The sequence below is a fragment of the Sorex araneus genome, chromosome 7 (assembly GCF_027595985.1).
Source record: "Sorex araneus isolate mSorAra2 chromosome 7, mSorAra2.pri, whole genome shotgun sequence".
Classification (NCBI taxonomy): domain Eukaryota; kingdom Metazoa; phylum Chordata; class Mammalia; order Eulipotyphla; family Soricidae; genus Sorex; species Sorex araneus.
In genome coordinates this window covers 16,760,542-16,788,289 of record NC_073308.1, presented here as the reverse complement: position 1 = coordinate 16,788,289, position 27,748 = coordinate 16,760,542, and the positions used below count along the sequence as shown (strand labels likewise).

The 27,748-nt window shown below is 40.8% G+C and overlaps 1 protein-coding gene across 8 annotated transcripts in view; it reads left to right on the top strand.

The window, feature by feature from the left end:
- The window catches only part of ESRRG (estrogen related receptor gamma), a 597,387-nt gene extending 574,675 nt beyond the window's left edge, over window positions 1-22,712 (top strand). For all 8 annotated transcript variants that reach the window (XM_055144537.1, XM_055144534.1, XM_055144533.1 and 5 more), the window contains 2 exons: window positions 3,405-3,674; window positions 18,820-22,712. In XM_055144537.1, the coding sequence (XP_055000512.1) occupies window positions 3,405-3,674; window positions 18,820-19,064 (515 nt within the window). In that variant the 3' untranslated portion in view covers window positions 19,065-22,712. The remainder of the gene's footprint in view (window positions 1-3,404; window positions 3,675-18,819) is intronic.
- Window positions 22,713-27,748: the final 5,036 nt, after the last annotated feature.

Sequence of the window (27,748 nt, the reverse complement as noted above, 5' to 3'; positions counted from 1 at the left end):
CGTAGATTTGTATCTGTTAATTAATGCGTCCTGAAACAGCGTTTGTATTAATCAGGCAGATAAGAAAAATTGGATGCCTGCATCCGCCTGACAACCGTAAAAGTGCTGGTGGTGATAAAATCGTGGAAGGACCTCAATAAAAAAGTTCCTCCTTCCACTCAATAAACTAATCATCCTGCTTTTAATTATTCGGCAGAAAGATGTGTGGAGATGGGGCATGTGTAAATCTATTTACTAACAGCAGTGTCTGGGCGGGAGGAGAGTGCTGTCAGGGCCGCAGCTCTCTGCCCATCTGCTCCTGCTCCGCTTCTCCTTCTGGGGAGCCTGCAAAGGAAAGAGAACGTGCCGCAAATGGGAAAGACGGCTCCAGAGTTTGCTCTTCCCTTTCTCGCCTGTGTCATTGCGGATCTGCCCGCTTCATTTACCAGAGGCACACTGCCTCCGTCACCTTCCTTGAGTCAGAGATTTGGATTCGCGTGGCCCTTTTCCCCCTTCTTAAGAGGGGGCATAATCCAAACATGGAAGCTTGTAACTATCTCACGGTGTTTCAATGAAATAAAAAAATAAAAATAAAATTTTTCAAAAATGAAAAAGTGGGTAAATAAACACTAAAGAACTATGTAAAAAAAAAGAGGGGGCTAATCAACTTTTTAAAAAGCAGTACTTTTGTTCTGGTGTGTGGCAGTTTTACCCTCTTCTCAGAACCAAAATAAAGGAAAGCCAAAATGTTTCCGAAGAGAATCTTCTTATTTGGCTTTGGAATCCCTGCTTGAAATGTTACCAATTCTAGCTGGTAAAAGAAAGCTTGCTCAGTCACTCCCACATTCAATGACAAAAATTCAAAGAATGATAAAAGGAATAAAGACTCACTAGCCAGTACCATGTAAATGCTTTTATTTCCCACCTCATCTAAGAGTCCCTTAAGAGAATCTTAACTAATCCCTCTTGATGATTTGATTGAACTCAAAGAGAAAAGGATGCCAAATGGCAAACCATCATCAGCTTCCTCAAAGTCCAGGAAGTCATTTCCCTTTCCTAATTGTGAGGTGGCTTCTAATAAATAGCACATAGAATAGGGACAGACTGATAAGGAATCAAAATGACAACAGCAACAAGGACCGTGATGAAAAGCCTGCAAAGGCTGGGTAGCAATATAGTCATGATTTGGGGAAGAGGGATGAGGAGAAAAAAAGAAAATTGAAAGAGATTTTTATAAAAAGGTGTTTTGTGTGTTGCATTTTTAAAACGTCCTCCTTTCTCCCAATGCACTGGTGTGAAGACCTTAAATCATGGTGAGTTTGTCATTAGAACAAAAAGGGTGGTTGATTACCTTGGAATTCTTTGGCATAACTTTGGAAATGAAAGGGAAGTTTGAAGAAATACTTCTTTTTTGAGGATTGCTGGGGGATGTCTGTGGCTGATCTTCATTAAGACTGCCTCCCTGACTCTAACTTTGGTTACTCTGGGAGAGAGATATGTGTATCTTTTTTTTTTTTTTTTTTTTTTTTTTTTTTTTTTTCTGTGGCAATAATCAGATTTAATGAAAAAAAATGTAAAACTTAAAAATAAATGCCATAAAAAACACTTAACACGTTTTAGCAAAAAGTGAAATTTTCACAATTATTAATGTATAAATCATTGTTAATATACAATGTGCATTCACAAAATGATATTTATTTTGTATTAGAAAATATTTTATATTGATCAAATATATTCCTGGATAATAAAATTGCTATTTTGAAAATATTTTCCCAGGTTAATACACAAATTAAATGTAAGCTATTTCAATATCCTCATGTCTATCTTAGAAACTGAAAAACTTCTGATGCAGCAGATATATTTATAATAAAATTTTCAAATAAAATATTGCTAGTAATAATCATTTATATAAATGTTATAAAGATATAATTATCAACACATTGACCTTGGTGAGTATTTGAGAATATAATCTATATGATACATAAAGCATAAATATTTGTGTAAATTTGAACAAATTATAATTTATTATTATTTACTTATTCAAAATCTATTAAGATATGTGTATCTTTACTTCGAAGGAGGTTTAATTATACTACTTCAATTTTCCCTATTGAGCCACATTTTCTTCCTTTTTGCATATGGGGTTTTCTGCATGTGTTTCTTTTCTGCATATGCTTTTTTGGCATATGTTTTCTTAAGCTCAGAAGGGAATGTAAGCATGCATATGTGAATTCGGATCAGATTTTCCATAAAGAATTGAAGCAGTCATCCATATACTTCAGATTCAAAAATTATATAATATCGTTACGCTTATTGAGCTCCTATTATAAATTAGTGCTTTGCTGGGTGTTATTTTTATATTTCCCCAAACAAAAATTAGGCTACTGCTCAAAGTGCATAATAGCTCAAAGCCAAGCAGAGCCAGTATTTAAATTCAGAACCTGGCTCATTTCGTATCCTTGCTACCAAACCCAATGCTTCCCTCTTTGACATTTTTAGTAATTGGATCTCAATACTAAGAATAAACAGTGGCTTTTTGCTTTGATGAGGAGGCCCCAAGCTGCTAAGACTACCTTTCTTTTATGCCAGCAATTAGCACTGTAGCACTGTCTTCTCGTTTTTCATCGATTTGCTTGAGTGGGCACCAGTAATGTCTCCATTGTGAGACTTGTTAACTGTTTTTGGCATATGGAATACACCATGGGTAGCTTGCCAGGCTCTGCCGTGCAGACTCGATACACTCGGTAGCTTGCCGGGCTCTCCAATAGGGACGGAGGAATCGACCCGGGTTGGCCGCGTGCAAGGCAAATGCCCTACCCTCTGTGCTGTCACTCTTGCCCATGCCAGCAATTAATGTTTGAAAATGGATGCATGTTAAACATCACTGGAGACTCTCCATTCAGGAAGGCCCCTTTAGAAGTAAGCAGACCCAGCGTGCTTGGCGCCCGAGACTGTCTCAGAGAAAGGGTTCTAAGTTACTCTCTGCTCTGGTGCCTACATTGTTTCCATCTATTTTGTTTAAGTTTTGACTTCTGTTTTAAGTCTTGTGTTTTATTATTATAATTTTTAGAAATGAGATTGTTGAAAATGTGGCTTCTTATAAGATATTCACCATAACACTAATCAGAAATCAAGTTCATTTCAAGACAGGTATTTTATTTCCAAGCCAAAATAAAAAATAAAAAAAGCTCAAATAGCTTCTCTATTTTCTATCCCTTGACTGTGTGGAAAAAACAGGAGTAGTTTGCAGTTCTGTTGTGACTTTTGGCAGCCATTGACAACATGATGGAGGGAAAGTTTAAGGAGAAGCTCTCATTAAAACTCAGCATAATTCACTGATGTGGGTGTAGCTACCATAAGAGACTAATGTTGCATTAAGAGAAGAAGGCTTGAAAGTAACTTGATCTGCCCATCTTCCCATGCAGGCTTCTCCACACTGTCCCTGGCGGATCAGATGAGCCTCCTGCAGAGCGCTTGGATGGAGATTTTGATCCTCGGTGTCGTATACCGATCGCTTTCCTTTGAGGACGAACTTGTCTATGCAGATGATTATATAATGGATGAAGACCAATCCAAATTAGCAGGGCTTCTTGACCTCAATAATGCTATCCTGCAGCTGGTAAAGAAATACAAGAGCATGAAGCTGGAGAAAGAAGAGTTTGTCACCCTCAAAGCAATCGCTCTTGCTAATTCAGGTTGGCATGTTGACATGCTCATTCTGGCATTGTTTGTAATATGTTAGTTTTACTCCTCTCCTTAACTTTGTCTTTCAGGACTTGTGAGACCTAGCAACAAAATTAAAATGATTCAGTAAAGTTATGGTCACTAAAGCATTCAAGTTAAAATCCAGAAATCAGAAAAATCAAATTGGAGGGGTTTTATTTTACTTGAAAGTTGCAAAACTTCTGCTCCCTTTCTCATGCACTTTGGAACTTAGGACGAGCAATAGCTCTTGTGAGAATAGTATGTATGGGTAGTCCAAGGAAAAGATGCACTTCTTGTCTGGTTTGGACAAGTGAAAGTAAGCAAATATTGAATGCACTACAACTTCTTCATGTATCACCACCCCGCCCACCCTGTCCAGCAAAAAAAAAAAAAAATCTGCTACTGGAAAAGAATAACCAGTGTTTGCTATCCTTCTGGTTAATAGAGGCCAGTATTTTCTCACTTTCCATAATCCTTTAGGCATCAAATTCTGCTGAAGACATCTTTCCCTCAAAGGCTCTGCTTATGCATTAAGGGTTAAGAATTATGGGAATAACGGTTTTTCCATTTGAACTGAAATGTACTAAAATAGGGAGCAATCTCTGATAAGTAAAAATCGTTGGTGCTTTGTTGTTTTTCCCTTTGTGCCTCTCCCACTGCTTTATTGTGGTCTTAAGTCTCTTTTAGCATTTGCATAAAGTTCAGGATAGATCCCTCCTTAATGGCGTGCTGATCATTAGATACCTCATGTCAATAACATGCTCTGAAGCTATGTGCCATTGACAGTCACACCGTGCCCCTCTATCTGCTTTTGTTTTGACCCTATCTTTGAACTTTATCTTGGTTGCCGGCCAGTAGTTTTCCCTTTAATTACAAGAAGGAAACTGTCAATAAAATCTGTTAAATGGGATGCAATGAGTGGCTTGAATGGGCGGACGGCTATTTGTTCAAATTCTGCAGCATTCAAGGTATTGACAGTTTGTTTTCTGGGGCCATATGTGACGATCAATCTCAGGCTGGGCTCAGCCGCGCTGAAAAATGAAAAACCAGATTGCTTTTGCTTACTTGTGGATGACGACTTTGTGATTTGGTGTGGTCCTAAGTGAGCCGAGACCTTCTGCCCAAATTGTCCCCGTGAGAGCAAGGGATGCGTGACTGTTTTTAGAAATAATTTTTAATTGATTTTGTAATTAACAGTTCATCTACAATATTGATGCACGAATCCTTGGACTGATAGGAGGGAAATTGTTTTCAACAATGAAGTTGTACTTTCCTATTTGTCTTCATAATGGACTTTAGCGTTTCACACTTTTAATTGCACACATAGCCTTCCCCCTGCCCCCTGCCCCCGTCCCCATGCTGTTCACCTCTCTGCTCCTATTTCACTGGGAAACTAGAAAATATGATTTTGTATCACTGTGGTTACAAACCATCAAGAACCCTTTGTCTGATCCCAGAAGACCAAAGTGGAAAAAATAGACATATTTCTGACATATTCATAGACATATTCTTTTGTGTGGATTTTACATGATAGCATCTTGCAGTAGGGTGAAAGATTGTGTAGGGAAAGAGCTAATTTGGTAATCTTAAAGCCATTTGACTTGGTTTATTATGTTTGAAATATATAAGTATGCTTTATGTTGTTCCAAATTGCTTTTATAACTTACTCACTAACCTGAGCTGCTGAGCTTTATAAAAACATTGTCATTAAAATTGCTAACATTTTGATCATTTTAGATGTTAGGTGTATACTTTCTTGTTGTGGATTATAATGTCAAGTCTCTGGATTAATTAGCAGTTTCTATCTCTGTTGTTTGGAAGTAAGATCATTACTTTCATGATAAATAAATTTTTGGGTCTCACATGCTCTGCTCTTGTTGGAGGTGACCTACTTTGAAGCAATGACTAGTGCTTAGAAAGTCTTAAAAGTGGTTAGTTTTTCTTCCTTAAAGCCAGAATTAATTGAGTCCTCTCTTTTCTCTTCTCATGGTAGTAGTGAGTTTTATTTATTTTTCTCAGGAATTGGCTTTGTGTCTCAAGACACTCCTGAAAGTGACTAACATTTTGTGAAGCTTTATAGTACCAAGAAAAACTTAATTTTGTTAACTTTCATCATAAAAGACAAGTGACTTAGTGCTGTTTATGCTATTGGATGAGGGTTGTTTTGTTTCCTGGGCCATACCCCAGCGGTGCTCGTGACTTACTCATGGCTCCATGATCAGGGCTCAGTCCTGGTGATGCTCATGGAACCATGTGTGGTGGTGCCAGAAATTGAACTGATGTCAGCCCTGTGCAAGGCAAGTGCCTTAACCCCTGAACTAACTTTCTGGCTCCTATGAGAGCGTGTTCATGTCTGAAATGTGTTGCTTCTCCTGTGTTGTACAAATAATCCCACTGTATCACCCATCAACCGTGTCATCCCGATCAATCCCCATATTAGCTTGGTATAAGCCACTTAGTCATTTTCTTCAGATACTCTTATTATGATGCTATTATATTTTTGATCCTTATTTGTGGATAACAATAAATTTTTAGATTCAGTTTTGTTGAAACCAAGGATAGATTTCTTCAATCATTTATAAACACATCAATGTCATCAGATTTTAACATATGGAAAGCATGTGGCAGTATGCCAATCCTTCCCATAGGCACCCTAGAAAGCACATAGATTTTGTTTCAGTGTTAGACATTTTGGATGAACATGGTAACTTTCATGTAAAAATATGCATCCATGTTAGTATCCTTTACATGGGCATCTTAGCCCTCTCTCTGAGGTAACCAATGATAATAACCATCATCTCATTTATCTAAATCCCAGCTTCTTTTAAACATCTGTCTCTGTTCAATAATTATAAATGTCGTGCTCATACTTGGGAAGGGGGAAATTGGCTTCTTGGTAATAGCTGTCATGGTCCCCAGAGCAGTGACTTTGTCACAGGACTTATTATACTGGATATTTTCTATCATCAGATGTTTGGCCAAAAACCTCCACATAGTATAAACTAAAATTGTAATTCTCACCTCCAACTATTTGAATAATTTATCTAGTTATTTTTGAAGATAAGAAACTTAAAGTAATTTATCCTACTTTGAGTGTCCAAACCAGTTGCCAGCAATGATTGTGAATTGTATAAGTACTTGTGAGATTCAAACAGGAAAATCTAGGTTATTATGATTGTTGTTGTTGTTGTTGTAATAGCTAGATATTAGTTACCTCATATGAACATTAAGAGGTTATATTGTTGTCTTAGAATTATTTCCATTTTGAGAATACTATCCTTATTTTTTCCCCACTCTTTTGGAAAGTATAGCAAAATATTACTCCAAGCATTTTGTATAAGTTTGTAGCATCAGATTCTGTTCTCCAAATTGGTTGTATTGATTCTTCTATGTCAGTTTGTTTGGAACTATAAACACTGGCCCCCAGGTAATATATTCATCTCAATGTAGCAGAAGATTAAAGCAGCGAAGGATTAAAACTGACTTTTTATTCAGATCATTCATGTTTTCTCAACTCCCTGTACCCGCTACTTGTCAACGCTTGCCATATTGTGATACACCCTTGCTTCCGCTTGCAACTCTAGCACCCAACCAGGATCTGTCTGATTATGTTGACTTTTCCCTTTTTAATTTTACCCAGTATTTTTGGAATAAGAGCATCTATGTATATAAAGCTGTAAATGGATTTATGTCATGAAATTTGAATCCTAAATCATTGTTTGTTGCCAACTCTGGGCTTGGTTTCCTGCTTGTTCTTGAGGACATATGGTATGTTTCTACAATTGTAGGATAACTCATGATTGCTCTGGGAACCAGGAGTGCAGGAAGCCTCTTGAGTAAGACACAGATGGGGTCTTAGACTTAGGTCTTAGACTTCATCTTTCACAAGCTTTCTCATTTGTTTGTTTATAAAACCCTTTCTGGACGGACAATTTAGATATGTTTTTCTAACAAGTCCAATAAGATATAATACCACATATCTTATATATATATATGTTATATACTATACATATGTGCATTCTACCTAAAAAAACCATTTTCTTTGTGAAATGAGTCAGATGAATGATGTAATGTCCAATCTTTCTTAACTGGCCTCAAAATCTCGTGTTAGGTACTTTTCAATGAAGAGAATGAGTTTGCTTATGTATTTTGTGTGGTGTGTATTTATAATGTAGAAATTCCAACATCTTTATCATTCTAAACAATGAATGTAAAAATTAAAAGCCTCTTTCATATTTTTGATCTTCAATAAATTACACTAGGACTGGATCGATAGCACATGGGTAGGGCATTTGCCTTGCACACAGCCGAGCCAGGTTTGATTCCTCTGTCCCTCTCGGAGAGCCTGACAAGCTATCGAGAGTATCCCGCCCGTATGGCAGAGCCTGACAAGCTACCCATGTACTACAAGTCTCACAATGGAGACATTACTGGTGCCCGCTTGAGCAAATCAATGAACAATGGGATGACAGTGCTACAGTGCAATAAATTACACTAAAATTTGATCAGACTGATATGGACATATATTTTTGGGTATCAAAAAATCAGAAAAATGAGTTTTGCATAGACACTTTCTCTAAGAACTTCTCTTTCTGTTAGCCTGGTCTGGGAAATCACATGTGAGTGCCAGCATCAGCCTGTGAGGTGGGTGTGCCCAGTAGCCTGATGGTTGAAGGAAGTGAGCTGTCAGGGGCGTGACTAGAAGGCTTCTGGTTGGGGCATCTGTGCCTCAGGCTCTCAGGAAGCTGTTCAATTTTCCACAAGGAAACATAGGCCATGATGTTCACAGGGACAGTACAGAAGACTTTAGTTTACAGTTTGTTTACAATTTATCAATATTTTTCTGTCCTGAAGCCTGCTTGAAATTATAGTAATATGGTAACCAGGGAAGGAATCCCCAGCCGTCCCCCCAACCAAATGGAGATGAAATGTTTACTGGTTTAAGCTTCTTCTGAGAAGTCACTATGGGCAGACCTTTTGTAGCAAATTGGTATTTATTATGTGGAACTGCTACCTCTACCTACTGTAATTAACCCTGCCTTAATGCTTTATAAGAAATCAAAATTTTGACTTTTCATTTCTCAGCTTACTTTTCTTTCAGTTGCTCAAATTTGTCAACACTGTTTGGATTATTTTTATTTGACTTAAGAAATACTATTTTGGACTTTTTTAAAGTTGACTTCCACTCTTAAATTACTTATTTCAAGTTTTTTATCTGTGTGTAAAACATAAAGCCGGTGTGCCAAGGAGCTTGTATAGGGTAAGGGACACAAGACTTGCCTGTAGTTTCCCAGTTCTGTCTCTAGCACCACTTGCCTCCTCCCCCAGTATTGTAGCCCCTAAAGTTCCTGCGCATAATCAGGTGTGTCCCTAGAGGTCCCGAGCACTGGCATGGTGGCCCTGTAGCAGGGCCCAAGCAGCATTGCTAAGGTCTTTCTCATTTGAAGCCATTTGGCCTAGAAATCTTGCTAGGAGTAGCCATCCAACCCCCAAATATGTGATCGAATAAATGAAGAAATTAGGATGATTCTTAAGTGTTTCATATCATACCCAATGATTTGATGCCTGGAGATAGTATAGGGCTGATCTGTTGAGAGCTTCAGTCCTGGTGTTTAAGCATGTGATATTCTTCACAGCTTCTTTCCATCTAGAGAGTGACAGCATCATTCTCATGCATAGGTCTTCAGATAATGAGCCATCTGTTACCAAAGGTCATTAGCACAGTGCTGATCCTTGCAGTGTTATGGAAGTAGAAATATTTACCAAGTTGGGATCTGCACTCACTCAAAGTTTTTTTGTCTTTAGCACTTCTTTTGGGAGGAAATACAGAACTCCTAGGCAACTCCTAGGAAAGTGAGAGAGAGAGAGAGAGAGAGAGAGAGAGAGAGAGAGAGAGAGAGAGAGAGAGAGAGAGAGAGAGAGAGAGAGAGAGAGAGAGAGAGAGAGAGAACAGGCCTGAATTCTTGTAGGGAAATAGACATCATGGAATTCCCTTTGCTCTAGGTTAATCAGTATCTCAGTACTTCAAAAGAAAACTTGAAGAAAGCTAGCTGTGGACCACATTGGTTTTCTCTGGTTTAGTATTTGATGGAAAGACATGTGATTTGGAAAGCAGAAGCAGGTGAAAGAGGCCTCAGAGCAGGATCTGAAGAAAACAGCCTTCATGATAAACTAAGTCTTATTCAGTGGGAAGTTGTTTAATCGTTTTGTGCTCACTATGTTGTAGCACAAAACCAGTTGTGTTGCCACTTCCCATAGTTGAATAACAGCTTCTCTGGATTAAAGGAAACCTGAACTGTTTCATGATCCAATGGTGTACTTTATATGTGAAGATCTTCTTTAGTAAGTCTCCAAGAGTTTCTTTATTCTTCTTAAGAAGTCTGTTATATTTGCTGTTGTCTAACAAGAATGGTGGCACCAAAAGTGTCTAAGTCCCTCTCTGTCTCTCAAGCCACTTCATTGTAAAATAAAGCACCTATTTAAAAACACAAAAGTGTAATACAGGAGTGCTTTAGTTTCATGTGGCTTTTGCAATTAAAGACTAGCACTAGGTGGTTCGAGTCATTTTGACGGCACATTGAGTCTTAGAGTTCTACACATAGGAGGTCCGTGATGAGTTAGTCCAGATCCAAGGTAAAGTGGTTCAGGGTGTACAGAGGTGCCAGAGGCAGTCTGCTCCCTGCTTTAGCACTAAGGGGGCATCCTTGCTTTCCTGGCCTCAGCCTCTTTCTCCATTATCAATGCCAGCAGTTGGAGCATTTTTCTTCAGAGGTGACTGCCATCTTCTCTCTTTGCCATTCAAGTCAAAGAAAACTTGGTTTCACTGAAGACCTACTTGGATGATCGAGAATAATCTTGTAGAACTCATTAATCACACCCACAAACTCGTTTTGCTCAAAAAGTGGCATTCAGGTTTGTTGTGAAGCATCTGGAGAGCATTGAGTTTGCTGTGCATCCCACTATAACAATGTGTGGGTAGAATAATAGCGCTGTATATTTTTCTCTATATGAAGAAATTCAGCCTCCAGAGACAGCCTGAAACTCCCTTGTCTATCTTGTCCCAATTTCAACTCTGTCCCTTCTCATGAAAAGTACCCGCTCTCCTTTCCTGTTTTCCGAATTTTCCCCATCATTTTGTTGTTTCACAGATTTTTATTACCAACTGGTTTTCCTTAGATGTGGCAGCTTTGTCTTGTCCATTGAATTGCTTTTGCTGTAAATTTCTGAGTCTCCTTTAAAGATTCTCTCTCATTCTCTGCAGTGCAGCTGCTGAAGAAGCCAGGTTATTGGGCTGCCCTTCACCAGAGTCTGCAGTTCCCATGCCTGTGTCTGCATGTGCATCTCTGCTCTTATCATGTTGTGCAAGTTGATAACTGGTCCAGGGCCTTCATTTCATTCAGGTCCCGTTGCTGTGGGGACCTGTGGGTGGTGCATTTTTCTTTTGGGACATGCATAATGTTGGATGGTTTCTACTTTTTGGTTTTTGGTCAGGAGAGTAGGTGCTTGTTCTGCTCACCTAAATCCATTCATCACTGAGGGCTGCAAAGGGTGATTTGTCATATTCCTTTTCATTCTGTAGTTGGGATACTTATGTAAAATGATGTTTTATCTTATCTCATACTTGGTTACCAGTGATAGTTTGAGTAGTGAATATAGGATAAATGCCTGATTTTCTTCTCCTCATTCACTAGCATTCAAGATAAAGAATCAATGCATTATATATGCTTTAATATAACAAACACATAAGTTAAACAGTCATTAGATTTCATAGTTATAACCTTAACAGTGTTTGCGTTATTTCATTTGTGGTCAGTGGAAACAGGACTCTTTGGGTTTACTTCTGGAATCTTCTTAATGGGGTCTAGTAATTGTCAGTAATAGTGACCTCTTATTGAGTTGGATATGTTCAGTACCAGAACTGGGAAGGCAGCTCAAGTGGCAGAGAATGTGCCTTGCATGTGTCCGGATAAAGTTCAGTCCCTGGTGCTGCTACATGGTAGTCAGGCACTCTTCAGTGTGGCCCTATTGGCTACTGAGATCTGCTTGAAGTGGAGCCTATAAACTGTTCTTTAGAAGGGGCTGGCATGATAATACAGCGGATGGGATACTTGCACTCAGCTAACCCAGGTTTGATCCGCAGCATCCCCTGTGGTCCCTTGAGCACTGCCAGGAGTGATTCCTGAGTGCAGGGCCAGGAGTATCTCTGGGTACTGTCAGGTTTGTCCCTACCCTCAAAAAATAAAACCCACTATTTTTCCCTCCAAATACTCCAGTACTCATCCATTTCCTGACTGGCTCAGGACCTCCTTTCAGCCTGAGCAGTGCAGACACTCTGGCCTGGTCCTCCCGTGGCCCTCTCAGAGAGGGCACTCACACTCACAACAGTCACCTTGGTCACTCACACAGTTGTGTGCGGGGAATGCCATACGACCTGGCTTTGTTGCCAATGTGATCTGTGAGCTTCCATTTGCCATCTAGTTATATTGTTCTTTTATGTGATGATCTCAAGAGGTTTAAAACAAAAACAAAACGCAAAAGCCACCATCATCTTCCCCGTACCCAGCTGACCTACTTTTCTGAAAACATGATGATTGCAACTTTCAAAAGTTAGGGTCTGTCTTGGGGCTGGAGCAATAGCACAGCAGGTAGGGTGTTTGCCTTGCACGCGGCTGACCCAGGTTCGATTCCCAGCATCCCATATGGTCCCCTGAGCACCACCAGGAGTAATTCCTGAGTACAAAGCTAGGAGTAACCTCTGTGCATCGCTGGGTGTGACCCAAAAAAGCAAAAAAAAAAGAGAGAGAGGGAGAGAGAGAGAGAGAGAGAGAGAGAGAGAGAGAGAGAGAGAGAGAGAGAGAGAGAGAGAGAGAGAGAGAGTGTACAGGGATGAGATTCTTGCCTTGCATAGTCCACCCCTTCTAATCTCTTAGCACTGCAGATAGTTCCTGGGAACATCTCCAGGGGTCACTCTTGAGCATAGAACCAGAAATAGCCCCTGGGCACCGCTAATTGGAGACCAATCCCTTTTCCCCCAAATAAATAAATAACTGGATTGGATTCTTTGTTTTATTTAAGTTAAACGGCCTGCTCTGTGGTTAGCCCAGAGCCCATCTGCCATGGTGGCCCACAAGTGATCCTCAGAGCCTCAGCTGTTGGCACCTCCCAGGACCATGCAGCACATGCGTTTTATAGAACATAGAAACATTTTCAGGTACATTTATCTCTAAGACCATGGTCTTCAACACCTTTTGCAAAATTTTCCATCCTGTTGTGTTTCATTCACGGGTTGAATGCAGAGAGTCTCTCTGTCTACCTCTTGAAAAAAGCTGCTCAGATACACTGAGAACCAGTCGTTGGAGGCCAACTCTTGTCTTGCACCCAGCTAACCAGGACTCAATCCTCAGCGCCCCATAGAGTTGCCTAAGCCCTGCTAGGAGTGATCCTTGAGCACAGAACCAGAAGTAAGACCTGAGCACTGTCAGGTGTTGGCAAAAAAAAAAAAAAAAAAGAAAAGAAAAGAAAAAAAAGAAAAGAAAAGAAAAGAAAGAAAAGAGGAAACCAACTCTTTGGTGCCCCCAGAAGGGCTGCTTAAAGAATAAACATCTGTGCAGTGTCAGAATTTGCTCTTCCTAAATGGTTTCTTCCCAATACACAGTCCACCATCTGAGTGAGATTGGGGATTTCATGAGATAGTACAGGGGTTAAGGCATTTGTCAAGCATGTGGCTATCCCCAGTTTTCATTCCTGGAACCACATACATTCCCCTGAGAACTGCCAGGAGTCACTCATAAGCACAAAACCAGGAATAGCCTCTGACCCCAAAACAAAGTAAATAAACAGATAATAAGCTTGGGTACAGTTCAGAAAATAGTGCCAAATAGGAGCTGTTGGACCTAAGAGAGTTGCATGCCGGGGTGTGTTGGGGGAGCTGTTCCCCTGTTCACGGTAATAGTTGTCTGCACCACAGAAAAGGCCAGCGCTGTCAGTGCGATTTTCCTTTTGGCCCTGGGTCTCACTGAATGCTGTGGCTGTAAGATATAAAGATAGATAACTCTTTCCAGGATCAATGATCTGACCCAGACACAGGCATGGGAGGTCTATCTCACAGAGTGAAATATTGGAATTCAACAGACACATTCCAGTTTATTACTAGGTGCTCACACAATAACCCTAACCTACGGGCAACCATGGTTGTGTCATTAGACCCCAGTGGCTTTTCAACTCTTATTTCCTTTGGACAAGTCCTTGTCTTACTGTCTTGCTCATTAATTCTCAATTCTGATTTAACTTTATTATCATCAAGATTTTTTTCCCCAAACACTGATGTCTTGGATCCAGCCCCAGTCTTCTGATTTAATAGTTTTGGGCTTGAGCCCAGGTATCTTGATTGTTAACAACTCACCCAGCATCTTAATGTTCATCCTCATCTGTCTGGTTAGTTCATAAACCTATGATTTCTATTATTAAGTCTAGCTGGTTCCCATTAGCATGAATGGTGAAACAATTGCTTTGAGCACATAAAGTTAAAAAGAAACCCAACACTCTAAGCTAAATTGTACATTAATGCCAGTTCTAGTAAAATTGGCATAAATGCATAAATTTAGCAGAAGGAACTAAACAGACATTAAAGTCACAGAGTCAGAACTTGAACTAGGATCCCTAATGGAGATTAATATTTTCCTCAGCACTCTGCCAGCTGAATCATGGTCTAATTAAATAGTGCAGATTTAGTGAGTTTGCAGTTAAAGTATTAGCAGATCAGAGAATGGGTAAAGCTAGAATGAGTTAGGATCCTTTCTATAAATGGGAAGTTAAATTATCATAGTAATTTGATTAAATCATTTTTTTAAATCTCAAAAGCTAAATCACAGCCTTTAAGGAATAGTTTGAAGTCTTAATTGCTGTTTGTGAGCATAGCTCTCTGCTATTTGTTCTTGCCTCATTTCCCATGACATCTGTAATATATCTCCTGCCAGGCCAGCATAGTGGGGGAGGCAAGACCTGGCTGGCCAAAACCCAGTGACTGGAATCTCACTTCAAGGCTGTACAAGATCTGAACCAGCACCCCAGAATGGACATTCAAGTCAGATTTGGGAAACGGGAGAAAGACTTTTTCAGTGATCATTTCTGCCCCTTTAGATATGTGGCTCTCCAGGCCCTTGGAAATGTCGTCTGAGAAATAGTAGAGAGGAGATTCCTGGTGAAAGAGGAAGGCTGGATGGAAGAATAACTTCCAATTCAGCTTTTAATTTTTTTAAATTTAATTTAATTTAACTTGTGGTGCTTAGGGATCATTCCTGTCAGTACTTGGGGGACTATATGCAGTGCCAGGAATTGAACTGGGGTTGCCTTCATGCAAGGTGAATTCCTTAACCCTTGTACCATCTCTCCATCTTTCATCTTAATATCTCCATCCCCCAACTCAGGTATTTTATTTTGTTTCAAAATTTTTTTATAAAACCATGAATTACAAAGTTATTCATAGTTGGCTTTGTTACATACAGTGCTCTATTACCAATCCCACCCCCAGTGTCAACTTCCCTCCAACAGGTTCCCAGGTTCTCTCTCCTCTACGCCCACAACCCTGGCTCCAGAGGCTCATCTTGACAGGCACCATTTATATTGGCTTATTAAAGTTAATCTTTTAATTTTGGTGTTGTTGACTCTAGTTTGGATACTTCGCTCTGTATTTTTTAATGATACCTTGACCCCTGCCCCCATTGCTTCTCATCTATCTATTCACTATTCACTCTGTTTCTTACCCTTTCTTCCCTATACTCTGGGGCCAATGTTGATATTGGCATCTCCAACTTAAAACCATTGCATTTCCTCATCCAATTACTCTTAATACCACGTGAGATGATCCTGTACAATTCAGTTTTGTTTTTTTTAAGGCACTGCTATATTTTGTGTTGTGAATCCAGGTATAACAAATTTACTTGAAGAAATAAGAACAGAACCACCTACTCTGCCTCTTAGTTCAATGCTCCCTGACCCATAGGCCTGCTTAGAAAAGAACTCAAAGTGCTTGTACCAGAGACAAGGCCCTGATAGCTACTCAATAAAGGGCATGTTTGTGATATGCATTCTGCTTTGTAACATTTCATCTGGTTGGAAAATAGCTCTTCTGTTTGCATTTGGTCAAGACGGACAGCATTGCTATTCCCCATCCATTTATGCTTTCGCATTGTGCAGCAGCCTTCTCCCCTTGCAAATGTCTGCTAAGCCCCTCATCTCTCTTTTGGAGAATTGAGGGGTACCTGAGATTTACCTGACAGTTCTCAGGGGCTCTTCCTGGTCTGTGCTTAAGGGTCATTTGTAGTGGTATTGGGAGATCATATGCAATGCTGGGGGTTGAACCTGTGTTGTCTGGGCACAAGGCAAGCATCATAACCCCTGTACCATCTCTCCAGCCCCTCACTTCTGCAATGGACTCTGGTGTACTGGACACTCGGCGCTGCTAAGCGTGTGTGCCTGCAGCCTCAGACAGCATCAGCATTCAAGTGCAAGCCCAGAGAAGGAGGAGAGAGCAGAGCGTGCTGTCCACCCCACACCTCTAAGACTCTCCTCCATCATTAGTGCTTCCCAAGCTAATGTCTGCCCTTGTTCCGAGAAGGGGACAGAGGGCATGTAGATGAGATGACTAGGCTGGATGGACACTGGCCGGGAGGTGCCTAGGGAGAGATGCTCCCTGGGAAAGGTCACCAGGTGCAGGGTCAGGAATGTCTTTTGCTCCCCTCCAGGAGGCCTGGGGGTGGGGAGGCCATCATCAGAATCTCCTACCTGGAAAAATTCTTTGTTGGTTCCACCAGGTGAAAATCAAGGTTTGAGCACTGGTATTTCAGGGGATTTAAAACACTTTGAGAGAACTGTGTCATTAGCACCTATTTACTGTCATTAACCACTTATTGATATTATATGGTTAATGTCATATGTAAATGTCAGCTGGATAAAGGTAGTTAATTCAGCAATGATGTGGTGAATGATTCAAAGGGACCCAGGTAAAAGAGAAAAATTTAAGCCAAGTGACATGGTTCAGGGGTTAAGGTAGTGACCCTGGAGGGTCCCAACATCTCAGGCTCACCCAGTGATCCCCAATGCCATATACTCAGGCCCTCAAATTGAACTGTTGCTGGTTGGCCAAGAATGGCGAGGAGGGGCCTCAGGTGTCTGAGCACCTAGGGAAGGCCTGGAAAAACAAAAAGAATAAAGTTATAAATGAAATATAAAGAAGTTCTTAAAATATATAGCTACCATTGGCCTTTGTCCTTTTTTTTTTAGTTTAGTGTAGTTTTTATTTTGGGGGCACATCTGGCAGTGCTCAGGGTTTAGTCCTGGCTCTGTGCTCAGGGATTACTCCTAGTGGGGGCAGGGAGACCATATGGAGTGCCAGGTATTGAACCCGAGTCAGCACATGTGAGGCAAGTGTCCTGCCTACTGTACTGTCACTTCAGGGCCCGGCATAATTATTTTTAATCATGTTTGACTAGTCAATTTTAAAATGCATTTGCTATTTTCTTTCTTTTTTCCTTTTCTGTTCTTTTGGTACCTGTGATCTGATAGTTGAATTATGTGGACGATTAGGCCAACTACATATATCTTGAAGCTTAGCATTCTCAGGGAACTGGAATTATTAAACATGAAGAATTCCCCAAAGACTCCATTATGTGTAATTAACAGATAAACTGTCATCAGAATCAATAAAACGTGCTAAATGATTCAAACTTGTATATAATTAAGTGTCTGTTTTAGAGCTAGAGTTGTAACTTTTATTTTTTTTCCCTCTATCTCACATTTCTTGCAAGACTAATTGGGCAGCCCTGTTAACCCTTTCCTTACTTGACTGAATTTTATTTGTACATTAGTCACTTTAGGACAAAGTTCACCATTACAAATGTAAAAGCTATCTTAGAATTCATTCATCAGAAGACTTTATTTGCTTTTTCAGTGGAGACTTAGACTGTAAGAATGTGGTAATGACCTGTTAGCAGCACATGTAAAATCCCAAAATGAGGGCCAGAAGGATAGTGTTGGAGGTCAGGGACTTGCCTTACACATAGCCAACCCCAGTTCAGTTTCCTCCACGAAATGGGCACTAGTAGGGCTCATTTCTGAGCACAGAGCCCCTGAGTACTGCTAGGTGTGGCTTTAAATCCTCCCATCCTAAAATCATAAGAAATATATTGATTTATTGTGCTTGTTATAGGTGTTGAAGAGTGTATTTAAATTTGCACAGTTTGTAAGATGACTACAATGAGTCTAGTAAACATGATCTTCTCTTGTCATGCCTGAGGTACAGATTTGCTAGCAGTTATATATCTGGCCATTACTAATTTTGATATGGCCCATGAAATAACCATGAATCTGCATAAACAATTAGAGAAGTCAGCGCTCTTTAATAGTTTATGATAAGTGAAAATCAGGTGAAATTAAAATTTCAGTCATTAAGGACATTTCCTTAGCAACAAACTAAGACCACCAGAGTTTGGTTTGTAGCCTTGCTTTTCCTTTGGGGAAATAAGAACTTTTTGGAGACTGTGATCAGAATTTTAGACAACTATATCCCAGGCACTTAGATGCATAATTGTATTACTTGTTCTTCTATAATGGTTGATTGAATAAATAAGTAAGTAGCCAAGACTGCAGGCTGGGGCTGGACCAAGAGGAGAGCTGAGAGGGCACGGGCTTGCGCTGTGCTGACCCAGGTTCGATCCATGGCACTACATAATGTCCACCGAGCCAGGAGTGACCCCAGAGTACAGAGCAGGAGTAAGCCTTGTACACTGCCCCCTGTGGCCTCTGAACCAATACAAACACACAAGACTGCAATCTGCTAAAGAATATCTTCTTTTAGCTGAGCCCTAGGAAGCCCCCTCCCCACCTCTACCCGCTCTTCACCCACCCCCTACACACATGTGTTTAAATCCTGAAGCTTGGGCCCTAGTTGCTAGTTTTTAAATTAGTATTGAGAATGATTTCCTCCCTAGATGCTTTTGGAAAACACTAAAGAAAGCATCTTTGAGTGGATCATCTTAGAGAAAGCCAAGGGTCTGATTGTCTGATTGAAGGCAGGTGCCTCGGCGCACAGGTGCATTTCATTATTAACGAAGTTGCCTCTTTTGCTTTGTGGCGCAGATTCTATGCACATAGAGGACGTGGAAGCGGTTCAGAAGCTCCAGGACGTCTTACATGAGGCACTACAGGATTACGAGGCAGGCCAACACATGGAAGACCCACGCCGAGCTGGCAAGATGCTGATGACGCTGCCCCTGCTGAGGCAGACCTCCACCAAGGCAGTGCAGCACTTCTACAACATCAAACTGGAAGGCAAGGTCCCCATGCACAAACTTTTTTTGGAAATGTTGGAGGCCAAGGTCTGACTAAAAGCCTCCTGGGCCCTCCTATCCTGCACGCCTGCAAAAGGGAAAAAAACACCCCGAGAGGGATGTCCAAGAAACAGTAGAGTTTAGTTACCAACATCAGAAATCAACAAAGACTGCCCTGATCTTGGAGCAGCAAGATGAGGAAGCAGCGCTCCCACCTGCTCTTTCTTCCTTAGGAATTTCTTTCTCCCTGTCTCTGCTTCTCTCCTTCTCTGCCTGCTCGCTTCTCTCCTCCCCCGCCCCCGTCCCCACCCTGTGTTGCTCCTCTGCCTCACTTCTTGACTTCCTTCATTACTGATGTCTCCCTTCCTTCTTCCCTTCCTCCCTCCTTCCATACCATCTCTTTTTTTTTCTCAGCCTCTTTCTGTTCTATTGAATTTTAAACGGATCTCCTAAGAAAATTGTCCTTCCTTCCTCCTGTGCTCCCTCCCTCTTTCCTTCCTTCTTTCCTTCCTTCCTCTGCTGCTGAACTCTTAAAGAGGTCGCTAATTGAACAGAGATGGAAGCCAGCCCTGCCAAAGGATGGAGGATCCATAATATGGATGCCAGTGAACTTATTGTGAACCATAATGTCCCCAGTGACTAAGGAATCAAAGAGAGAGAACCATCGTCCCTAAAAGGACAGTGCAACTTAAGCAAATTGACAGTGCAGTATTAGATTTCATGGGGGCAGCCTCTAATTAGCCAACTCAAGCAACGTTGCCTCGGCTGCTTCTCATCATTGCTTTTCCATCTAGATCAGTTACAGCCATTTGATTCCTTAATTGTTTTTTCAAGTCTTCCAGGTATTGGTTAGTTTAACTACTATGTAACTTTTTCAGGGAATAGTTTAAGCTTTATTCATTCATGCAATACTAAAGAAAATAAGAATACTGCGATTTTGCGCTGGCTTTGAACAATGATGAACAATAAAAATGAAGGATACGTGAATCCTGAAGGAAGATTTTTAAAAATTAAAAAACAAATGTTTTGTTTCTTCTTATAAATGGAGATTTTTTTGTACCAGCTTTACCACTTTTCAGCCATTTATTAATATGGGAATTTAACTTACTCAAGCAATAGTTGAAGGAAGGTGCGTACATCTCGGATGCAATCTATGTCGTGTGCCGGTCTGGTCCCAGACATCCATTTTCATGAGCCTCAGTGTACCTAAATGTTCATGATGTGAGGATTAGAACATACCTGCCGTGACTCACAGCCGTCTCCCACGTAAGCCCTGCGCACGGAATCCAGACCCACATAGCCATCAGGAGGAAAACACCTCTCTCCCGGGCGGTGCAGTGGCCTTCTGATTTCTAGTTGCCTCGGTGGTTAGGAATGAGACCCTGTGTGAAATGACAGTTCTTGTCCCAGAAGGAGCTGTGAGCCAGTTATGCAGTTTTTGAGGCAATAAGGCAAAAGCCAGAATTTGGGGCAAAAATAAATGTATCTCTTATCAAAGACAGCAGACGCCTGACCAAATTCTAATACGTAATCTCTGAGTTGATTCATTTAGGAATGTTTGTTTAAATTAATCTGCAGTTTTACCAATTACTCAGCCAATAAGTGTGCTTTTCAACCAGTTCGATCACAGCAAGAAAGTTAGTCAGGTTCCAGACTGTTAATAGGTGTAATCTAATGAAGAAATCAATTAGATACCCCAGAAATCTGCAGTCGCTGAATAACCAATAAACAGTAACCTCCATCAAATGCTATACCAATGGACCAGTGTTAGTAGCTGCTCCCTGTACTATGTGAATGGTCTTATTCTATGTACACAGATGTAATTAAAATTGTAATCCTAACAAGCAAAAGAAATGTAGTTCAGCTTTTCAATGTTTCATGTTTGCTGTGCTTTTCTGAATTTTATGTTGCATTCAAAGATTGTTGTCTTGTTCTTGTGGCGTTTGGATTCTTGTGGTGTGTGCTTTTAGACACAGGGTAGAATTAGAGACAATATTGGATGTACAATTCCTCAGGAGACTACAGTAGTATATTCTTTACCAGTAATAAGGTTCTTCCTACTAATAATTAAGAGATCGAAACTCCAAACAAGTATTCATTATGAACAGATACACATCAAAATCATAATATTTTCAAAACAAGGAATAATTTCTCTAATGGTTTATTATAGAATACCAATGTATAGCTTAGAAATAAATCTTTGAATATTTCAAGAATATAGATAAGTCTAATTTTTAAATGCTGTATATATGGCTTTCACTCAACGGATCTCTCAGATGTTGTTATTAACTCTCTCTGTGTTGTTGCAAAACTCTTTGGTGCGGACACGTTTCCAAAACTACTGCTACTTTGTGTGCTTTAAACAAAATACCTTGGGCTGGTGCTTCATCAGCCTAGCGCTAGGAATACTGTGTATCTATCATTAGCTATATGGGACTATATGGGAGTATGTTGTAGATTGTGGTTTCTCAGTAGAGAAGTGATTGTAGTGTGATTCTAGATAAATCATCATTAGCAATTCATTCAGATGGTCAATAACTTGAAATTTATAGCTGTGATAGGGGTTCAGAAATTGGCACATCCCTTTAAAAATAACAACAGCAAATACAACTCCTGGGAATAAACAAAAGGTGCTGATTCTCTAACATTATTTCTATATGTGTTTAAAAAAATTCTTTTTCCAGAAAGTTTCTGCAGGGTTTTAGTTGCTACTATTCAACCACACTATATCTAGAGAAAGTCTGTCCAATGTATGCATTGCTTTTACTGTATCACATTAAAGTACTTGGGCTTCAGAAATAAGAACTGACCAACTGAAAACAGGAGTTGGAGTTAGATGGGAAAAGAAGGAAGTATAATTTTTAGTTTTCAATCTAAGTGACTCTCAGCATTACAAAAGACCAAGTTCCTCACAACTAGGAAACACAACCAAAACTCAGAGCTAAAAAGAACTGCACGGGCTTTAGGGTATAATGCTCATCTCACACCTCACGGGAGGTAAGTTTTTTTCATGTTTCAAGCAAGACCATTTACTTAATGTGAAGTTTTGGAAAGTTGCCAAGTTGTACATTTTAGCCATGTGATTTTTAATGTTTCATTTGCTTCTTTGAGGTTTGTTCTTATTTAAAGCAATATGATTGTGTGACTCCCTGTGGTTACATTTGTGTTCCAATCAGATAAGATTGTTGTATTTATTCCACTATTTTGCATTTAAATGATAACATAAAAGATATAAAAAATTTAAAACTGCTATTTTTCTTATAGAAGAGAAAATGGGTGTTGGTGATTGTATTTTAATTATTTAAGCGTCTCTGTTTACCTGCCTAGGAAAACATTTTATGGCAGTCTTATGTGCAAAGATCGTAAAAGGACAAAAAATTTAAACTGCTTATAATAATCCAGGAGTTGCATTATAGCCAGTAGTAAAAAGAATAATAATAATAATAATAATAAACCATGTCTATAGCTGTAGGTGGGTTTCACATCTGTAAAGCAATCAATTGTATATTTTTGTGATGTGTACCATACCGTGTGCTACCACAGATGTCATTTGTGTGAATTTATTTATTTTATATTGTATATATTGTTAAATGCAAAAAGGAGATATGATTCTGTAACTCCAATCAGTTCAGATGTGTAACTCAAATTATTATACCTTTCAGGATGATAGTAGAGCAATATTAAACAAGCTTACACTTTTGATTATTCTTTTGCACTGTGTTTCTTTTTCCCCACGCCCGCCACCCAGCAAAGAACCAAACCAATAAACACTGCCCTTTGTTGCCTCTGTGCAGAGTGTCTCTGAGTACCTGTTCCCTAAAAATAAAGTAGGAGTTTAAATAAGAGCTATATAAAGGTTTGTCAGAATGAATTCTAGGGTGCCAAGAGATAGTTTGCATATTTAAGAGTATGCAAAGTGTCTTGTGGCACATTAGAATTCATTCTGACAAGCCTTTATATAGTTCTTATTTAATCTTAAAGCGCCCCATCAGCCTGCATTACTCAAAATCATCGCCTCTGTGTCAATGTCATTACAGGAAACTGCCCCCACCCCCACTCCCCATGCTAGGTTCCTATTTGAACCAGCTGAGAGGTGCCCCTGTTCTATCTCTCCAGCCACTAGAAAATCAGACACTGGAACCGAGGGCCTGGCAAGGTGCAGCCTGGCTTCGTGGACCAAGATACTGCTGAGCAGATTCCTCAGTGGGTTTCCCGGTGAACGCATTGCCCTTTGAGGAGAGTGAGCGCTCTTAGAAGCCAGGGGCCTCCCTTGGTCTCTCCAGCTCCAAAAGGTCAGGGCCCTCGTGGTTCCTAGTCAGCTCTGCTTCCCTGCTCTCCACTGCACCCCGAACCATCACAGGTGCCCTTATTACCCAGAGATCCAGAGATTGCTCCACCATGGTGCTCAGCCACCCCGTTTGCCACCTCTTGGAGCTGAAGGCTGGAGTGAAGGGCAGGGGTGTTGCATTCCTGAACTGGCTCTGGCTTTGCTCTGTCTTGATGTCCTTTGAGCGGCACTAGAGCCCAGGGAGCTAACAGGTTTAACTTAACTATTTTCAGAGAGGAACTGAGTCCCAGGTGAACAGCTGGAGGGGCGGCAGCAGCCTGTCATCAGCAGGCGGGGCCAGAGTGAGGTCCCGCACACAGCCACCTGCACGTGCTCTCTGGGGCTGAGGTGTCTGAGTTCTCTGGCCAGTTCTTAGAATTTTGAAGGAGTACACATTATTTTATTTTGTTTTTAGTTTGGTGGCCAATTCTGGCAAGATTTCATTTAGAAAGACTATAGAGTAAATTTTGACTCGGGTGCCATACCCAGTGGTGCACAGGGCCCCAGGGCTCTGTGCTCAGCAGTACTCCTGGGCAGTGCATGGTGAAAAATATGAATTGCTGGAGATTGAACCCAGGCCAGCTGCATGCAAGGCAACCATTCCGCCTGCTCTACCATCACTCCATTGTCAACAAATTTACTGGTGCTGTTATCATCTTGACCGAGGAGGATGGCCCAAGTGTAAGCATAAAGAAGAAGTTGGACATTCAGCATGTCATGTTTCTCAAAATGTCAAGTAGTTCTGACCAGTGCTGCCTTATTTGATCTTGGTTTTTCTTCCCTCCCCTCTAAATCTTGTTACTTCCAATGTTGGCTATACATTGTCATTGCCCTGACGAGTGTTTAAGATTCCTAATGCTTTTATCTCAGCCTCTGGAAGACTAGGATTAAAATAGTCTGAAATGTGGCCTGGGCTTTGGAATTGACCAAAATAAAAACAAACTAACAAAAAACTTTAAGTGCTTTGAAATCAAAGGCAGGAGAAGGATGACACACTTTAAACTTTTGTACTTTCATTATCTGTAATCTGTATTCCAAACCATAATACCCATAAGTAGAGACAGAGAGGGCAGTTGTCTGCCATTGGGGCGGTGGGGGGGTGGGATGGGATTGGGGAAGGGAAACTGGGGACATTGGTGGTGGAAAAGGTATGCCAGTGGAGGGACGAGTGCTCGATCACTGTATGACTGAAACTCAAACGTGAAAGTTTTGTAACTGTAGCTCAAGGTGATCCAATTTATTTGCTTATTTATTAAATTTTTTAATTAGTGAATCACCATGAGGTACTGTTACATACTTACAAATGTTCATGTTTGCCTTTCAGTCATACAATAATCAGTTACCCATCCCTCCACCATTGCCCATTCTCCACCACCAATGATCTCAGTATTCCTCCCAGCACCCCTCCCCATCCCTCCCCCCCATACTCCACCCTATCTCTGTGGCAGGGCATTCCCTTTTGTTCCTCTCTCCTTCTGGGTATTGTGGTTTACAATAGAGGTATTGAGTGGCCATCATATTTAGTCTGTAGTCTATAGTCTATTTCAGCAGCTCCCTACCCGAGCGGGTCCTCCCAGCACCCTTTACTTGGTGTTTCCTTCTCTGTCTGAGCTGCCTTTTCCTCTACCATGTGAGGCTGGCTTCCAAGCCATAGGGCATACCTCATACCTCATGGTCCTTATCTCTACTGTTCTTGGGTGTTAGTCTCCTATTCTGTTACTTTATATGCCACCGAACCTGGAAAGCTACCGAGAGCTTCCTGCCCACATGGGAGAGCCTGGCAAGCTCCCTGTGGCATATTTATATGCCAAACACAGTAACAATGATGGGTCTCATTCTCCTGACCCTGAAAGAGTCTCTAATGCGGCACAAGTAAAGAGAGTCTGCTAAAATCTCAGGGCTAGGACGAATAGAGATGTTACTGGACCCGCTCAAGCAAATCGATGATCAACGGGATGATGATAGTGATAGTGATATTCCAGAGATGAGTGCAACCTGTATCTGTCCCTTTCTTTCTGACTCATTTCACTTAACATGATACTTTCCATGTTGATGCAATTATATGCAAATTTCATTACTTCATCTTTTCTAACAGCTGCATAGTATTCCATTGTGTAGATGTGCCATAGTTTCTTTAACCAGTCATCTATTCTTGGGCATTTGGGCTTTTTCCAGATTTTGATTATTTTAAACAATGCAGCAATGAACATACAAGTGCAAATGTCATTTTTACTATACTTTTTTGCCACTCCAGGGTATATTCCCAGGAGTGGTATTGCTGGGTCAAATGTGAGCTCAATTTCTAATTTCTTGAGAACCCTCCATACTGTTTTCCAAAAGGGCTGCACCAGTCAGCATTCCCACCAGCAGTGAAGGAAAGTCAGGGTGATTCAATTTTAAAAAATCTTTATACTTAAAATTTTATAACTATTTTTAAAAGTTCTTTTTTTAACGAATTTTTAAAAAATTTATTGATTCACCATGAGATATAATTACAAGCTTTCATGTTTGGGTTACAGTCACACAATGATCAAACACCATCCCTCCATCAGTGCACATTCCCCACCACCAATATCCCTAGTATACCCCCACCTTTCCCACTCTCCCCCTGCCTCCATCACTGTCATCACTGTCATCCCATTGCTCATTGATTTGTTCGAGCAGGCACAGTAACGTCTCTCATTGAGAGACTTATTGTTACTGTTTTTGGCATATCCGATATGCACGGGTAGCTTGCCAGGCTCTGCTGCGCGGGCTCAATACTCTAGGTAGCTTGCCGGGCTCTCGAGAGGGGCGGAGGAATCAAACTCGGGTCAGCCTAGTGAAAGGCGAAAGCCCAACCGCTGTGCTATCGCTCCAGCGCCCCCCCCCCACCTCCATAGCAGACATTATTCCCCATCCTCTCTACTTTGGGGCATTATGGTTTGCAATATATATACTGAGAGGTCATCATGTTTGGTCCTTTATCTATTTTCGGCACACAACTCTCATCCAAGCCGATTCCTCCAACCATCATTTTCATAGTGATCCCTTCTCTATTCCAGCTGCCTTCTTCCCGCCCACTCATGAGGCAGGCTTCCAACTATGAGGCAATCTTCCTGACCCTTCTATCTACTGTCCTTGAGTGTCGTCTCATGTGATGTTATTCTATACTCCACAAATGAGTACAGTCCTTCTGTATCTGTCCCTCTCTTTCTGACTCATTTCACATAGCATGATACTGCCCATGTCTATCCACTTATAAGCAAATTTCATAACTTCATCTCTCCTGTGTAGTATTCCATTGTGTAGATGTACCAAAGTTTCTTTAACCAGTCATCTATTCTAGGGCACTTGGGCTGTTTCCAGATTTTGGCTATTGTGAACAGTGGTACAATGAACATATAGGTCATCACTGTCATCTCATTGCTCATAATTTGCTCAAGTGGGCACCAGTAATGTCTCCATTTTGAGACTTCTTGTTACTGTTTTTGGCATATTGAATACACCACGGGTATCTTGCCAAACTCTGCGTGCGGGCGGGATACTCTCGGTAGCTCGCTGGGCTCTCCAAGAGGGGCAGAAAAATCGAACCCGAGTTGGCCACATGCAAGGCAAATGCCCTACCTGCTGTGCTATTGCTCCAGCTCAACATAGATCCTGGGTTCGAATCCCTGTGCTTCCCAATGCAATATATAGATACAGATGTCATTTCTACTGTGCTTTTTTGCACCATCGGGACATATTCCCAGACGTGGTATTGTGGGGTTATTTGGAAGCTCAATTTCAAGTTTTTGAAGGACTGTCCATATTTAAACAAAATTTTGTGCACTGTAAACAGGAAAAGTCAGAACTGTCCTCAGAAATTCAAAACCTTTTTCTGTCAGCTTGAATTTCTGTGGAGATATAGATAGCTTGTTTTTAAGAACAGAACTTACCCATTTCTCCCCTATCTTACAAAGCCAGCGAGATAGACTTTCACTGCCTGTGTCTCTGCTCTCCCAACCTGGCCTTCCCCGCCCCTAGGTGAATAGCTGATGTGAAACACAGCTCCTGTCCCGCAGAAGCCCAGATGGACCTTCTCAAGAGCTTGGGTGGGAAGGATCCCATAGAAGTTTTCTTTCTTAGAGCCCTACTCATTGCACCATTTAATGTGGTGAAAGTTAACTGAATATGTTTGAAAAGACTCATTCCTCCCACTAGAAAACAAAAGGGCAATACGTGAGAACAAAACTGATTTGGGGGGTTGACATCTCTTCTCCCTATTTTCAAGTTGTTGATTTGGGGAAAATGTGGAAATGAGAGGGAAGTAAATCTGTTTCATCCTGGAGTGTAAGCCTCTGCAAAATCCTTAGGTACACTCTGCTTATGGTAAGAATGAGCTCAGGATTCATTGCAGAAAAAAAGACAGGGCGTTTGTTCCCGCCACAGT